This window comes from Podarcis raffonei, chromosome 9 (assembly GCF_027172205.1).
Source record: "Podarcis raffonei isolate rPodRaf1 chromosome 9, rPodRaf1.pri, whole genome shotgun sequence".
NCBI lineage: Eukaryota > Metazoa > Chordata > Lepidosauria > Squamata > Lacertidae > Podarcis > Podarcis raffonei.
Window position 1 is genome coordinate 2,322,143 of NC_070610.1, and position 17,000 is coordinate 2,339,142.

Genomic DNA, 17,000 nt, shown 5'->3' on the forward strand with positions numbered 1-17,000 from the left:
GAAGAGTGACTAGTGGGGTGCCACAGGGTTCTGTCTTGGGCCCGGTCTTATTCAACATCTTTATCAATGACTTGGATGATGGACTCAAGGGCATCCTGATCAAATTTGCAGATGACACCAAACTGGGAGGGGTGGCTAACACCCCAGAGGACAGGATCACACTTCAAAACAACCTTGACAGATTAGAGAACTGGGCCAAAACAAACAAGATGAATTTTAACAGGGAGAAATGTAAAGTATTGCACTTGGGCAAAAAAAATGAGAGGCACAAATACAAGATGGGTGACACCTGGCTTGAGAGCAGTACATGTGAAAAGGATCTAGGAGTCTTGGTGGACCACAAACTTGACATGAGCCAACAGTGTGACGCGGCAGCTAAAAAAGCCAATGCAATTCTGGGCTGCATCAATAGGAGTATAGCATCTAGATCAAGGGAAGTAATAGTGCCACTGTATTCGGCTCTGGTCAGACCTCACCTGGAGTACTGTGTCCAGTTCTGGGCACCACAGTTCAAGAAGGACACTGACAAACTGGAACGTGTCCAGAGGAGGGCAACCAAAATGGTCAAAGGCCTGGAAACGATGCCTTATGAGGAATGGCTAAGGGAGCTGGGCATGTTTAGCCTGGAGAAGAGGAGGTTAAGGGGTGCTATGATAGCCATGTTCAAATATATAAAAGGATGTCACATAGAGGAGGGAGAAAGGTTGTTTTCTGCTGCTCCAGAGAAGCGGACACGGAGCAATGGATCCAAACTACAAGAAAGAAGATTCCACCTAAACATTAGGAAGAACTTCCTGACAGTAAGAGCTGTTCGACAGTGGACTTTGCTGCCAAGGAGTGTGGTGGAGTCTCCTTCTTTGGAGGTCTTTAAGCAGAGGCTTGACAACCATATGTCAGGAGTGCTCTGATGGTGTTTCCTGCTTGGCAGGGGGTTGGACTCGATGGCCCTTGTGGTCTCTTCCAACTCTATGATTCTATGATTCTATGAAAACACGGATTCAAAATGAACCTGGAAGTCCCTTCTCCAGATAGTGGGTGAGACACTCTTCACTTAAAACTACAATGAACAAACCAAGCACTATGGCTGCCAGTGCTCCCATCACTCATTGGCTGAACATTGGCTTGCTTTTGTCTAGCTCTACAAGAGTGAGAGACTTCCATTTTAAAAGAAAACCAAAGTATGGAACAGCCTGAGTGAAAACTGGCCGACAGTTTGCTGACTCCATTCACATCAAAATATGTCCTTGGGGATCGATGCGAGAGCTGCTCAAGAAATCCAAGCCTTTAATGCAGCTGTGACTGGGCCCTGCAGGGCCCATACCACAAGAAATGCTGACTGGGGGGAGCAGTGGGGGCACCAGAAGAGAGGGGTGGTTGTACACAAGAATGGAATGGCTGGAACCCTGAACAGAAGCCCTCCATGCTGCAAGGCAGAAGGGTGCAGATAAGCCAGGCACCAGGCTGGTTCGCCAGTGTGACCACGCAGCCCTGATCCTCCCACCCCCAGTCACACTGTTGTTGGGAGGGTGCCCCTTCCATGCCATACAGGACACCACTGAGTAATATTGGATTTAACCTCCAAGTGCCTATCAATGTAAGAGCTGGAAGCTGCTTAGCATAGCAGCTAAAGGAATGAGCTCTGAATTAGGAAGCTACTAGTAGTGACTCCCTCATGTCGGTCAAGAGGCAAGCCACCCTCTTGGCCTCTTTCCTCCAGCCCAACTGCAGTAGGGAAAAAAATTGACCTATTTTGCAGGATTCACGTAGGATAATTACACCAGGATAACATATGCAAAGCACTTTGAACAATAAAAATGCTCTGTATTACACTATTCAGTTTTTTTGTATCCTTGAACTTACCGTATTTTTCGCACCATAGGACGCACTTTTCCCCTCCTAAAAAGCAAGGGAAAATGTGTGTGCGTCCTATGGAGCGAATGCAGGGGGGGAGGCAGGCGGGAAAAGCCCCCAAGAGCTGCACACAAGCTCCGTGCGCTTTTGCGGGCTTTTCCACAGGAGGGAGAAGGGACTGACTGGTCGCATCAGTCCCTTCTCCCACCTCCCAGAAAAGCCAGGAGAAGCCGCGATCTCTTTAAAGGAGTTGCGCGGCTTCTGCCGGTTTTGCGGGAGGTGGGTGAATCCCCCCACCTCCCAGGAAAGCCAGGAAAGCCCTGCGCAGCGTCTCCCGACAAGGAGAGGCTGCACGGGGCTAAAGGGAAAGCCAGAACAGCGAGCGGGATCCATCCCACTGGCTGCCTTGGCTTGCTCCATAGCTGCGCTCAACCCCTCCGGCAAGGAGAGGCTGCACAGGGCTATGGATTCTTTAGCTCTGCGCAGCGTCTCCTAGCAAGGAGAGGCTGCACGGGGCTAAAGGGGAAGCCAAAACAGCGAGCGGGATCCATCCCGCCCCCTGCCTTGGCTTGCTCCATAGCTGCACGCAACCCCTCCGGCAAGGAGAGGCTGCACGGGGCTATGGATTCTTTAGCCCCACGCAGCCTCTCCTGGCAAGGAGAGGCTGCACGGGGCTAAAGGGGAAGCCAAAACAGCGAGCGGGATCCATCCTGCTCGCTGCCTTGGCTTGTGCCATAGCCGCGTGCAACCCCTCCGGCAGGGAGAGGTTGTGCGCAGCCTGTACGCTGCTCTTTGGGGGCGGGGGGGGGGATTCTTTTTTCTTGATTTCCCCCCCCCTAAAAACTGGGTGCGCCCTATGGTCCGGTGCGCCCTATGGTGCGAAAAATACGGTATGCTTCAGCATTCTTCTGAATAAACATTGCTTTTTGGGGGGGCGGATTATTTGCCCCTGATAATTCAAAACATTTCTTGTTCAGAAACATAACCGTTTGAAGCATGTACTGTAAACACAATGTTAACACAGTATGCAGGAAAGTCACCTCAGTTAAATACAGAAAAAGTGTCTAGATATGTCAGTTTTATTCCTGAGCATCTTCATTCCTGACATTATGTTGGCAACCTCAAAGCAGTTGGAATCTCTCATACCAAAATTCCACTTGGACTGCAGCACTGCATGTATTGGGATGTCAGCTCACCACACCAGTTAAGGAGCCTTAAAACTTTTCAAGGAAGGTGGTGGCGAGGAGCCCAAGATGAGTGGGAACTTTTCACAGGATAATTTTCTAAGTGGAGACTTCTTAACAACAGGCCCCAATTTACTGACTGTGGCATCCTTCTGGATAGGCTCTCTTGGGTTGAGGGTCTGAATTGTGATTCTACTCCTACTTGGAAAGCCGTTCCAGAAAGTGGTGACTATTGCTCTGCCTCATGGCATCGAGGATACGTTGTCCAACAGGGTTGTTTTATCCGTTATGCTTCTTAAGGTCCATATGAAGCCACTGGGAGACACTACCCAGGCGCTGTCAATATGCAATGACACCAAGCTCTACCTTTCCTTTTCATGCAACCCAGGTGGAGCAAGTAAGCATTCTAAACCAGTGCTTAAAGCTCAGAATGATGGGGTTTTAATCTGGTTTAGTATTTTAACTTTTGTGTGTTTTAAAGTATGGTTGTGAATTTTCCCCCACTTTATTGTTTTATTTCTTTGTAAACAGCTTTGAGCTGGTTTTTTTTCTTTTGTAAAAATCAAACGGTGTACAAATCTTATGAAATAAATAAATAAAAATAATGGACTGTATGAGGGCCAATATACAGAAGTTCAATCAGACAAGATGGAGGTACAGTTTCTGGTTTGTTCGTCTACCCAGTTAGGTGGTTTTAGACTGTTTTGGATCAGATTGCACTCCCTGTAAAAGGAACAGATTCAGAGTGTGGCGGTACCCTTAGATCCAGCACTGTCACTCGAGGTATAGATGGACTATTATTCCTTTTCTTTTTTAAAAAATTATTAAATTTCTGTACCGCCCTTCATCCAAAGATCACAGGGCGGTTTACAATACAAATTGTAATGAGGAGATTAATGAGAGCTGGCAGATATAAACTTATCACACCAGTATTTTGTCACGGCTTCCAGTCGGAGGCTGTATGGTTCTGAACACCAGTTTCTGGAAAGTGAAGGAGGGGAGAGGGGTCTTGTGCTTGAATCCTGCTTGCTGGTTTCCCATTGGGGCATCTGCTGGGCCACTGAGAACACAGGATGCTGGCCTAACCCAGCAGACTCTTCTTATGTTCTTACTAAAGAGTGGGCTGCAAGTTGCCTTGATCTTATGGGAAAGGGGGGGGGGATAGAAATGTTTCAAATGGGTGACCCATTGGTAAGTATACGGAGGGTCTTGCATAAATATTGAAGTTTGGTCAAGTAGCAGGCTTTAAGTTAAACAAAAATAAAACAAAAATGATGGCAAAAAATATGGCAGAACAACAAAATAAGGATTTACAACAAAAAACAGAATTGTCAATAGAGAAAAAAGTGAAATATTTGGGGGTATGGCTGACAGCAAAAATATAAACTTTTTAAAGATAACGATATTAACACTTGGGAAAAAATAAAGAGAAATCTGGAGGTATGGGGGAGGATGAATTTATCACTGTGGGGAAGGATATTAGTAAGAAAAATGAATGTATTGCTAATAATGTTATTTTCGTTCCAGTTGATCCCAGGAGTCAGTGGAACAGGACACTTAAAACTGAAAGATATTTCTAAATTTATCTGGCAGGCGAAGAAACCGAGGATAAAGTATAAATTGTTAACAGACACTAAAGAAAGATCCCTGCCAGATCTGAGATTATATTATGAGGCGTCCTGTCTTTGCTGGCTACAGGAGTGGATCGATTTAAAGAATGTGGATATTCTGGACTTAGACGGTCACAATAATAGATGTGGTTGGCATGCATATCTATGGTATGAAAAGACAAAAGTGTGTAAGGGTGCGTAATCAATTTACTTGGTGTGGGAGAAATATAAAAACTTATTGGAACAGAAAACACCTTGGTGGATCTCCCCACTGGAAGCAATGTCTGTGAAAAAGCTTAATGCAAAAAGTGAGTGGGCAACTTATAAAGAGTTGCTATTTGAAGCAGAAGATCAATTGAGAATAAAAATTTTTGAGGATGTAAGACATTTGGTGACAAGACTGGCTGCAATACCACCAATCAAATGATGTGTGTATGAAGGATAAAAGGAATGGTTTTAATACAGAAACTTCAAGGTCTGAAAAAGAACTATTGGAGAATAATGTTAAACTGATTTCAAAAATGTATAAACTACTGTTAGAATGGTATACTAAAGAGGAAGAAGTGAAATCAGTAATGATACAATGTGCAAGGGTAACTGGACCTAATATACAACTGGCATGATGGAGAAAAATATGGAGGGAAGATTTAAAACTTACAGCATGTTGTATGTTGAAAGATATTTATATGAAAGTGATATCACTGGTACCTCCTACTAAACTAGCAAAAATGTATAGAACTGCTACAGATACATGTTGGAAGTGTAAAGAGAAGGAAGGCACATTTTACCACTTGTGGTGGATGTGCAAAAAAAAAAAGCATATTGGGAAATGATTTATAATGAGTTGGAAAAAAATGTTTAAAATAACTTTTGTAAAAAAACCTGAAACTTTCTTACTAGGAATTTTAGGTCCAGAAATACCTAACAATCAGAAGAGACTATTTATGTGTGCTACAACAGCTGTGCAGATGCCACTTTCCCAAAGATGGAAGGAGGACAATTTACCTACAAAAGAAGAATGGCCGATAAAGATGATGGACTCTGCCGAATTGGCGAAAATGACCGGGAAAATCAGAGATCAAGAGGATACTCAATTTAATAAAGAATGGGGATTTTTTTTAAGTTACTTAAAAGAACACTGTAAACAATTGAAAACATTGGCAGGATTTTAAAAACACTTGCAATGAAGCAAGAATTATGATAAAATTGAGATTTAAGAAAATATGGAGAATACGATACGATGCAGTTTGAAAAGAATATCTGGAGAAACCATGGAGGTGTGGAGGGAAGTTTGGGGATTCTGAGAATCCTATTTGTAAAATGATTATGATTTGTGTATGATGACAAATGTTAAAAGTGAAAATGAATTTTATTTTATTTTTTTTAAAAAGAAAGGTTTCAAATAAATATGTCATTTTGCACTTACCCTTCTCTTTGGTACTCCTCGTCCAAATTTGACAAGAGTTGGGAACCTGCTACAGACAGATCTAGCGCAGCTAGTGGTAAATCCCGATAAGCAAAATTAACAAGCTGTACAGGTGCTATGCTTTTGGTCTCTTCTTCTATTTGCTGAGATATTATTTCAACTTCTGAAATTCCGCCTTCTATAGGAGGCCTAAACAAATAAAGTCAACAGAAATGAGAAACAAAAAACAGAACACACATGATCACCAAAAATGGCAAGCTATATACCACAACTGGCACCACTCAAATTTTATTTTATATAACAATAAGCTGTGCAATCATCCTTTGTAATGCAGCACAGAGAATATAAACAGGGTTATCTACTTATACATATACAGTAATTCTTTCTGCACAGCCATCAAAAGAGAGAGCGCCACTCATGGAGGAGGGCAAAATATTATCCAAGATATAAGACTGAAGCCTCTGCTTGAAAATATTCCTGTGAATGGACACAGAATGTACAAATGTATCAGGGCACTCAGTTTTAATCTCAAAAGGTCTGAGGTGATGCAAGATCTGTTCCAGATGATGGTGGTTAATGGAACTACCATGAGTAAACAGTGTCTATGTCTTACATGCTAATCTAGTCATTGGGCTCAGGTAAAAGAACTGAAGGCTCAGGACACAATTTGAAAGTGCTTATTTGGAAGTCTAGAGGCCTCTTGGCAAATTAAGATGGTGGGCAGTTGGGGTTTGCGCTTTTGAGGGCACCCACCTGCCCTAAAATCAAACTAAAAAGAAAAAGGTAAAGCTTAAAAAAGGGAGGGGCAAGGGGCCTGGACTCAGGAGACCCGGGGCTTCAGCCCCACCAACACCACCCATGCGGACATTAATTACGTGTCCTCAAAAACAGTTCATAGAATCATAGAATCCTAGAGTTGGAAGAGACCACAAGGGCCATCGAGTCCAACCCCCTGCCAAGCAGGAAACACCATCAGAGCACTCCTGACATATGGTTGTCAAGCCTCTGCTTAAAGACCTCTAAAGAAGGAGACTCCACCACACTCCTTGGCAGCAAATTCCACTGTCGAACAGCTCTTACTGTCAGGAAGTTCTTCCTAATGTTTAGGTGGAATCTTCTTTCTTGTAGTTTGGATCCAGTTCAGTGATCTACATATACAAAAATATATCTTATATATCTTATTTTACATGCAACAGAACCAATAAGAAAGCTGAGGAGAGCTGCACACAGGGCCCTAGGAGGGAGGGATGCGATTCCCCATAAATCCAGGCCAAAGCCTCTCTTCCAGTTTGACCCACACTGGGATGTAGTTACAGATTTATAATTCGATATTATATGAGAAATTATATATTATATGAGAAAATGCATGAAAGCATCTTCCAGTGTCCTAAAAGCAGCCATGGAGGGAGTAATATAGACTGGGGCTGGAATGCTGGGGGAGGAGGGCGATTCTTTAACACCTGATTTACATCACACACACACACACACACACACACACACACACACCACTGGAGCAGGGAAGGAGAGGTACCCCAAATTCTCTCCCCCCCCCACCACACACACACACTTAATAGCAGATCAAGCAGTTGAAATTTAAAATTGGGGATACGCTACAGGGAACAGCACCCCACCCTATCAGATGCTTTAAAGACAGATACCAGAAGACTCAATCATAAATCTTCAGCATCAACTCCAGTTTGGGCTCCAATAACACAGGGCAGCTTTTTAGGTTTTTTTTAAGCAACTGCTGGGCGTTTTGTGCAGATTTTCTCAAGGGAAGGGGAGAGGAGGGAAAAGGAAATAGTGACTATAAAAAGGCATGATTATTTCCTTAGGGAAGCAGCCACAAGAATGCTTTGTACCCCAACGCCCCAACTTTTCCTTTATAATTTGGCTGCAGACATTCCTCTCTGAAGCAGGTGATCAAAGTCCTCTATTGATTTAAGTAACATGGACAATCATCTGTATAATATTAATAGCTCTCATGTTCCACACAAGGGGCAGAAATTATGCAAGAATCTTAACCAGATACAGTACTTCGTTTGGAGAAACTAGAAAACTAGAAAAAGGAGGAGCCAATCAGAGCACAAGGTGTTTTGTTTTTTTAACCATCTGTGTTCCTAGATTACAGTGGAGAAGAAAACAGTGCCTGGATTACATAGGAAGAGCAGATTAGAAAACTAGAAATTCAACAGGGGCATTTTTAAAAAGCATGTTTTTTTTAAAAAAAACCAAAAACAAGAAGTCACCTGTACTCTAGCTAAGTACCGTAGATTCTGGCGTATTAGGTGACTGGGCGTATTAGACGACCCCCCAAATTAGCAGCTGCAATTTGGGGATTTGTTTTATAAGCCCAGTCACCCGGCGCGGAGCTGAGCCCGCCGCTCGCTGCTTCAGAGCTGCCGCCGCTGCCACAACAGTGGGGGTGGGGGCCTCCGCTCCGCGCCACCCATACCTGGCGTATAAGGCAACCCCCTTTTCCAGGGTTAAAAGGTCACCTTATACGCCGGAATCTATGGTAAATATTGCACTCTTCTTGTTAAGACCAACCTTACAGAATCTGGTGTCCTACAGATGTTTTGAACTACAATTCCCATCAGATCCAGTCAAGATAGTCAATGGCCAGGGATTATGGGATAATTTTTGTTTCTTCTTTTACTCACCCTTGTGTGTTGTGAGAGTTCACATTTCAGGGCGATGAGGCTCGCCCGCTGCTAGGGGGCACAGAGAGGAATGATTACAGGTACTTTGATTCTGCCTACTTCAGCAAAGGCTAGTTATTCCTTCCTCCTGCTCAGAATGATGTAGGACACAGACTGAGTCCTCTGAGCTTGCCATTAATCATCTTTCTCCCGAAGGATTGCTTCCAGCAAAACTGTGAGAAGTGGGAAGCGCCTGTCCCACTTCAGGACAAAGAGCATCTAGGAGCCTTAGCCAAAATCTGCAGTGACATTGGAAAACTTTCTGCAGTCAGGACTTCTCACTCTGCTACAAGCAATCTTTCTCTTATGGGCAGGGGAGGCGAGAGACAGAGAGATAGACAGACAAGCTTGTTTTATAGGTAAAGTGGAAAGATATCAATCTCTGATCCAGAAAAAAATAGTTCTGGGTTACTACCACTGAACATCCCTAAGCATTAGTCTTTCCTTAACCTCCCATTTTAATGATTCTCACACCCAAAGGAAGTAACGAAGGCCCAGGAGGGGCCACTTACTTAATTGCACAGCTCTCTGCTGTCTCTGTCTGCCCTCCACCCCTGCTGAGCAAAAGAAGAGTCCCCAGATGACAAGAGGGTGACAACGGAGCGTGCCCCCTCTTCACTGCCACTATTACATAGACATTCAAACCAGGTTTATCCAACCCATCTTATATAAGTTCCCTGGGCGTTCAGAACAACACAACATCTCCCTGTTACTACAGGACGAAAGCCCAGAAGTCACATATTCAGTCATCAGATTTTGCATTGCCATGATTGATATTCGTTGAAGGATGGTCTATGCGACAATTCAGTCCTAAATTGAAGGCTCATATTGTTAGATCTGCACTTCTGAAGCCCCACCCACATAGCTGTTTTAACTGGTCTTTTAAAATTTTCTTATCAGTTTTGATCCATCCTTTATTTACGCTTAATTAAGTATTCTATGTATATGCTTTAAGCTTAATTAAGTATTCTATGTATATGCTTTAAGCTATGTTTGGTTCTTGCTCCCATTTATTTAATAATTATTCGCTTAGACTCATGTTGTTATGCTATTTATTTAGATGCTTTGCTTATGCTGGTCTGTGACTGTAATAAAGTAGATTCATTCGTTCATTCAAGAGGGCGATGGAAGGGTGGTAAGTGTTAGAGGCAGGCTCCTTAGTGACAGTAAGAGAAAAAGGTTTGCTCTGAAAGGGAGCAGCACCACCTGCTTAGGGGCAAATGCAGATTTAGGGAAGGCTTCTGGACTACAATTCCCCAGGTCCCTAACTATTGGCCAGGCTGACTGAGGCAGATGGAAACTGGACTCCAGAAACTGGGCGGGGGCCGCATTGGTGCTGGAAGGAAATGGACATGAAGCAGAAATGAAGGTTAAAAACGGCCAAGTTGGATTTGTAAAAAAACATTAAACTATCACAGTATAAGCCACCACAACAGAAAAAGAGCAATAAGAAAAACAACCAGCAGAATTTAAAACCAACCAGCCAACCTGCCAACCAACCTATAAAGCAACATCAAAACTGGAAAGTGTCCAGAGGAGGGCAACCAAAATGGTCAAAGGCCTGGAAACGATGCCTTATGAGGAACGGCTAAGGGAGCTGGGCATGTTTAGCCTGGAGAAGAGGAGGCTAAGGGGTGATATGATAGCCAGGTTCAAATATATAAAAGGATGTCACATAGAGGAGGGAGAAAGGTTGTTTTCTGCTGCTCCAGAGAAGCGGACACGGAGCAATGGATCCAAACTACAAGAAAGAAGATTCCACCTAAACATTAGGAAGAACTTCCTGACAGTAAGAGCTGTTCGACAGTGGACTTTGCTGCCAAGGAGTGTGGTGGAGTCTCCTTCTTTGGAGGTCTTTAAGCAGAGGCTTGACAACCATATGTCAGGAGTGCTCTGATGGTGTTTCCTGCTTGGCAGGGGGTTGGACTCGATGGCCCTTGTGGTCTCTTCCAACTCTATGATTCTATGATCAAAGCAATTTGCAGAGGATTCCAAAGGCTGGGGAAATTAGAAGGTCTCCATTTAGACATACATAGAATGCATTAGTGGCACAGAAGGCTAAGGTGGAAGAAGGCACTCCATGCCACACAGGCAACCTGTGCCTCCACTGAATGCAAACTTGCAACCTCATTCAACACAGTCAGCACCACTAACCTGGTAGATGAACTACCCATCCAAGAGGACTGCTGTATTGTTTGGACTGAGCTTCAGTATTGGCTCTCAACCAATCCATTTTTACCCCCCATCAATCTTAACAGGCCTGGAGGGAACTGCAAAATATTAAGAAGTAGTACACCCTTTCAGTTGGGTGGACCTAACTAGCTATAATAACATGATCAAACTAGGCTGAATTGAGGCAGACCAATAAACTATATTAATCTGGGGAAGAAGGAGCTAAAGAAAATAGAGTCCGCCATGTGACTGATTTCCCTTACATTTGGCAGTAAAATAATAAATCCAGTGTGCGCTTGTGTTCCTTTAAGAAAAAAGGTTGAAGAAAGCCATAACTCCCCTGAAGCCTTTTTTAAAGCTAAAATTAATTCCTCTCCTCCTCGGCCTCTTGGATTGAACTTGTTTAGATATTTAGCAACTGCCTTTCAAGTGCTCAAAGCAGTGAACAAGATATAAAAGAAAGCTATCAATATAGAACTGTAAAATTCTAGAACTACACGAGCAACAGAAAACCAACCAAAGGCCATTGTTCAGCCCGGACACTGAGATCCAGCTCTGAGGGCCTTCTGGCTGTTCCCTCAATGCAAGAAGTGAAACTACAGGGAACCAGGCAAAGGGTAGTCTTCTCGGTAGTCGCATCTGCCCTGTGGAACACCCTCCCATCAAGGAAATGAAGGCAGCCCTGTATTGGGAAGTTGTTAGTGTTTGCTGTCTTAAAAAGGTAAAGGAACCCTGACAGTTAAGTCCAGTCGCGAACGACTCTGGGGTTGCGGTGCTCATCTTGCTTAAAAGGTTGAGGGAGCTGGCGTTTATCCGCTTCCGTAGACAGTTTTTCCAGGTCATGTGGCCAGCATGACTAAGCCGCTTCTGGTGAAACCAGAGCAGCGCACAGAAACCGCTTCTGGCGCAACAGAACACTGTGACAGAAACCAGAACGCCATTTTCCTTCCTGCTGCAGTGGTATCTATTTATCTACTTGCACTTTGACGTGTTTTTGAACTGCTAGGTTGGCAGGAGCAGGGACCGAGCAACGGGAGCTCACCCCGTCGTGGGGATTTGAACCGCTGACCTTCCGATCGGCAAGCCCTAGGATCAGTGGTTTAGACCACAGCGCCACCCGCATCCCTGTTTGCTGTCTTACTGTGTTTTAATTTGCTGGAAGCCGCCCGGAGTGGCTGGGGCAACCCAGTAAGATGGGCAGAATGATGATGATGATGATGGATGCAGCCCCTTCTAAACCCAAGCAAGAAATATATTTTTTTTCATTTTAACAGGCAGAAGACTTCGAAATTCAGCAGCCATATAGGTCCCTTACTTTTTGCAAGGGAAGGAGAGTAAACAATGACATCTAACCAGAACACCTTGGCATCTGCAATTTGAAGAGCCCAAGATTCATTCAACTCATAACTTGACCACAGGTGCACAAAACTTCAGGCCTGTGAACTGGATGTGTGTTGAAGCATTCACAAGACCTCGGGTGAACTAAGCCTAGGTTGACCAAAGGACAGTGGGAATGTGATTAGAGCCACAGATTTTAGTGGTAAGTAGGGATAAACAAGAACTCTCTGATGAGACTACTCATTTTTAATTAATTAAATCACATCTCAAATACCTGTTACTTGTACCTCCCGTTGCCCAAGTCACTGTTTTCATCATTTGAGAGTATCAACCACCTATTTGGAAACCAAGGCAATAAGGCTCAAACTTCAGGTTCTCCAGATTACTTCCCACCTTACAGTTTTAGTGGGTTCTCAAACATTTAGTCTGAGAACTACAGTTAACCCCAAGAACTGGTGGTGTGTGGTTTTTCAGTGCAAGTGTCCCCCAGATAAAGCCATGCCTCTGCTTCATGAGGTACAGGGTTCACTTTGTGTACTCTAGTGTGTGCCTGCTAAAGTAACACTTTCAAAAGGAAAAAAAAAATTCCCCTGAATGCTGGTGCCCAGTTTGCTCTGCTTTGAGCCTCTGGGAGCTCACATTCCACTACTCAGCTACAGTCCATCAGCCAAAGAGAGAAACTAGGTAAGTGAAGCAAGTGTGTGGAGACTCCTAGCAGCAGTGATGTCAAAGTCTGGCTGACACTCGCCACATATGAGAAACAGACACACACAGGAGAAATATGCTTATCCAAATAAAAGTGTTTAGACTGAGACAACAGGTGCTTCAAACCAGAGCAGTACAAAGAAATGATGCCAGATTTATTCCCATGCTCTGCAGCTGCTCATAGATGTAAAGCAAGAGCATTGTCATTCCGCACATGCACACCCAAACATACCACCCGCACAGAGAGGGAGGAACAACAACTCTGAAAGGTTCTTTTACAAACTATATAAAACTCACTGATGGCTGGGAAGGCGCAGAGTCCACGTGCCCTTAGGTGAAAGGGCACAGACAGTGACAACACAGAAAGGGGAGAACAGTGAAAAGAAGGAAAACCAAGAAGGAAGAGGCAAAGAGGGAGAAGGAGAAGAAGAAAAAGAAAGCCCTTGCAGGGCCAAAAACACGGTAAGAGTAGTAAGTAATTTACAAATTGCTTGCTGAGTTGAGAGATGATCCATTCATATGCTTTTGATATACAGCACCTACAATGAAAGGGAGGTTCAACTATCAGGAGCAAGTGGGTTTTCTGCCCTTATCTTTTGTTTGCACTCCAGAGGGGTGTTGCACAGGCAATGCTGGGAAACGCAGCTCCCTCCCTGACAATGGAAAGGGGAGGGACCTGGTACAAAAGCTACCATGAGGATGTGCCTGAAAAGGAACCGAAGCAGCTAATATTCTCTTCTGCACAGTCTCTTCGCCACATGCCCTGGTCAGCACTTTATACAGATGAGAATGTTTCGTTGACCTCCTGAACAAGTGATTGGCATTCTCCATCTCCGCCTAGGAGGGACAGGAGCAGAATCAACACTTCTGTGTGAGTACAAAAAGATACTGACATTACGATATACATATTTTACTTCTAGGGACACTGAAAGGTCTGCGTGTTTCAGCAGCATGTAAAACGTGAGCTTTGTGGATCCTTTCATTTCTCAGTGAAGTGGGGTTTTGGTTTGTTATTTAAAGGGAGGAGGGTGGGGAGAGCCAAGATGGGATACAAGCCAGACATTTTTACGTACAGGCTTCTTGTCTGCACATCTTCTAAGCTTTGTGGCCAAACTGATCGGAGCCGATGTCCTCAGGAGTCTTGTGGTTTCCCTCTTTAATATATAAAGCATGCTTTGCTTTAAGTCAAGATTGTGGCTCAAGCTTGTGAAGTTGGGCTGGCAGTTATTATGATTCAGCAAAGTGTAGCCCTTTCTGTGATGCAACCGCAGAGGTAACTGCACACAGTCCAGCCGAAATGCAAACACCGTAGTCTTTATTTGGAAAGAACTTTGGAATGCCAGAACCATTTGGGTAACAAAAGTTCTGGAATGCTCATCTGTATCTGGCTGCTTACAGAGTGCAAGAAGAATTTTGACGACACCATCTCACTCCCTTCTGTGCTCATCAGTAGAAATGCATTCAGTGAAAACTGGGGGAAGAGTGGGAGATGTACTTTTTAAACCTTCTGGGCCAAGGTCTTTTAACTACCAATAGTTTTTCTAAGACTGAACATAGTTCTATTTATGAAAGGAGCAGGTTGCAGATGGCCAGTTGTATGCATGGACTTATTCAGGTTCCCTGAAACAATCGTATTTCTGTGATTTTAGTTTTTTAGAACTTAGAAGCTTGCTTTTTTACTTTCCGCAACATAGCAACAAGATGGTTCAGCTAAAAAAACAGTTTCGCTGCTTTACCAAGGGTTAGGCAGAAGAGAGTTGTTTCCTTATAATCAGGGTAGGACACCTCTGAGCCCGCAGGCCAGTTTCCCCAAACCACCCTATTTAGGTCACTGGTCTCTTTGCTGCTCACGTGTGACTGGCAGGGACGTCAGGGCTCGCTCAGCTGGGGCAGGGGAGCCCTCCCACTGCCCGGCTGAGTCTTGCAAAAGAGCCCCAGGTCCCTGCTGATCATGTGGGGCTCGCTCAGCTGGGGGCAGGAGACCCACAAGGCACTGGGGTGAAAGCGCCTCAGCTGCCGTGGTGAGAGCTGAGTCAGTTTCACCCCATGCTCACCGACTGATGTTTGGTTGGTGATACATTGCAATGTTGAAAACCCAACATAGCCCAAACCTAAGTCAAATAGAAATAAATAATTTCTCAGGAGGCACAGAAAAATTAATCTAAATGGGAGAATAAAGACATCAAGTTGGAGATCCAGCAGATATTTATTAAAACTCCTTTATTTATACTCCTGGAAAGTGTGTATAAAATTTCATGTGACAAGACAAAGGAAAATCATTTTGAAATGCGAGCCATTTCAAAAGAGAAAGAAATACCCTCTCAAATGTGGTCTCTACCTTTTCCACACACAAAATTGATGAAATGTCAAATTGTAGCTCCTGATTAATTGTTTTACAGACTTAGCTTCCTTCTGGAAATGCAGTATACAGACCTCAGGAGGTGGTGGACTTTCCTTCCTTGGAGGTTTTTAAGCAGAGGTTGGGTGGCCACCTGTCCTGGGTGCTTTAGCTGAGATTCCTGCATTGCAGGAGGTTGGACTAGATGAGCCTTGGGGGTCCCTTCCAACTCTACGATTCCATGATTCTATGACTAAGGGCTAAGTAAACATTAAAGCAAGGATGGATCCTTGTGTTTCCACCATGTGTTGGTGGAAAGGCACCTGTGTTTGGGGAAGCGGGGAGGTGACAATCTGGCTAACAAGACATCTGGGCCTGCAACTCGCTTCAGGGAGAAAATTTTAAGCTGCATTTTCAGCCACCCCAAATTCCTTCTATCGTCACACAAGAGATGCAGTTGATATGCAGTGAAGACAGAAGGACTTGGTGTGCTGCAGCATATGAAGTGGCTTTAGATAAGACCACTTTCCATGGCGCTCAGGCTCCATAGAGTCGTTCCCTCCCAGTCCTGCAGTGCTTGGTCATATTGGGCAGGAAGAACAACCACAGTCACATCACTGCTTTGAGATTTCCAGCTCACACTTGTCAAGGAAGATACAAAATGAAATCCCAAGGGACCCTGGAAGCTCTCTTCCATCAGGTCAGACTACACTATTATTGTCTTCTCTGACTAGCAGTAGCTCTTTGCAGAGCTGGACAAAAATCTGCCCCATCATCAACTACCTGGTCCTTTTGAAACTGGGAGATACAGGGATCGAACCTAGAATTGTGTGCAAAGCACATGATGCACCACTGAGCTACAATCCCTGCTTGACAAACCATCCTGGGATAAATATTGGGAGGGAATGTGTGTAAGTTCCTGATTTTTAAATATAAACACACACACCCCCACTTGGAGACAATGACAGTCTTAAGACCTTTCAAGGCATCCAAGATTGATCCTTAAGAGGATGAACTTTGCCAAGCATGACACATCAAGACCCGTTCAGATTCAGATCTGAAATTTGCAGTTAGGATAGCAAATTCACACCATTCTGAGAGTGCCAAAGAAGTGGAAACTCCATTCCTTTTATCTCTTTTCCATGACTCTGCCACAAAAGTCACAAGGCATGCATCTGGAGGTCACATGGCAGAACACTGCTTTGCTCCTGCTGGCTCACACTGGGAGGAAACAAACAATGATTCCTAGGCTTAGCATTACAGCACATCCAAACCCGGGGTTTCATGCCCAACAAACCAAGATTGGTAGCCAAAGCCCCCCCCCCAAGAAGCTGCAGTCTGTAACCGAAGAAGAAACAAACAAACCATGTCCCTGGGTTCAGATACAACACAATGCCAGAGACTGTAGTTTGCTTCCCCCCGCATACTGGGGAGCGGGGGCTCAACAACTTTGCTGAAGCCTCCCTCAAAGTAGAGCAACAACTTTTGATCTTCCTCCCCCAGAAAAGCTCAACAACTTTGGTCTATCCAATGGGTAGATCACTGCCAGTGTTTTTATAGTGGGAGTAGATCACAGTCTCTGGGAAGTTGGACACCCCTGCTTTAAGCAATTAACAATGATTTAGTGTGATTTGCAAACTTGGCTAGCGCAGTCCAAAGGGTGCTTCAGATACC

General features: G+C 44.3%; 2 protein-coding genes across 11 annotated transcripts in view; one reads left to right on the forward strand and one right to left on the reverse strand.

Moving 5' to 3' along the window:
* The window catches only part of TMEM266 (transmembrane protein 266), a 92,439-nt gene that overhangs the window by 47,613 nt on the left and 27,826 nt on the right, over positions 1–17,000 (reverse strand). For 4 of the 6 annotated variants that reach the window (XM_053402655.1, XM_053402660.1, XM_053402657.1 and 1 more), the window contains exon 3: positions 6,072–6,260. The exons of the other annotated variants lie outside the window; for them this stretch is intronic. In XM_053402655.1, the coding sequence (XP_053258630.1) occupies positions 6,072–6,260 (189 nt within the window). The remainder of the gene's footprint in view (positions 1–6,071; positions 6,261–17,000) is intronic. 6 annotated transcript variants of the gene reach the window in all.
* NRG4 (neuregulin 4) overlaps positions 13,223–17,000 on the forward strand; it is a 70,926-nt gene continuing 67,148 nt past the window's right edge. For 3 of the 5 annotated variants that reach the window (XM_053402684.1, XM_053402685.1, XM_053402693.1), the window contains exon 1: positions 13,645–13,859. The gene's annotated coding sequence lies outside the window, so the exon portion shown is untranslated. Of the gene's footprint in view, positions 13,451–13,644; positions 13,860–17,000 lie in introns of those variants that run through there. The other 2 variants (XM_053402687.1, XM_053402691.1) reach the window with 1 other exon arrangement.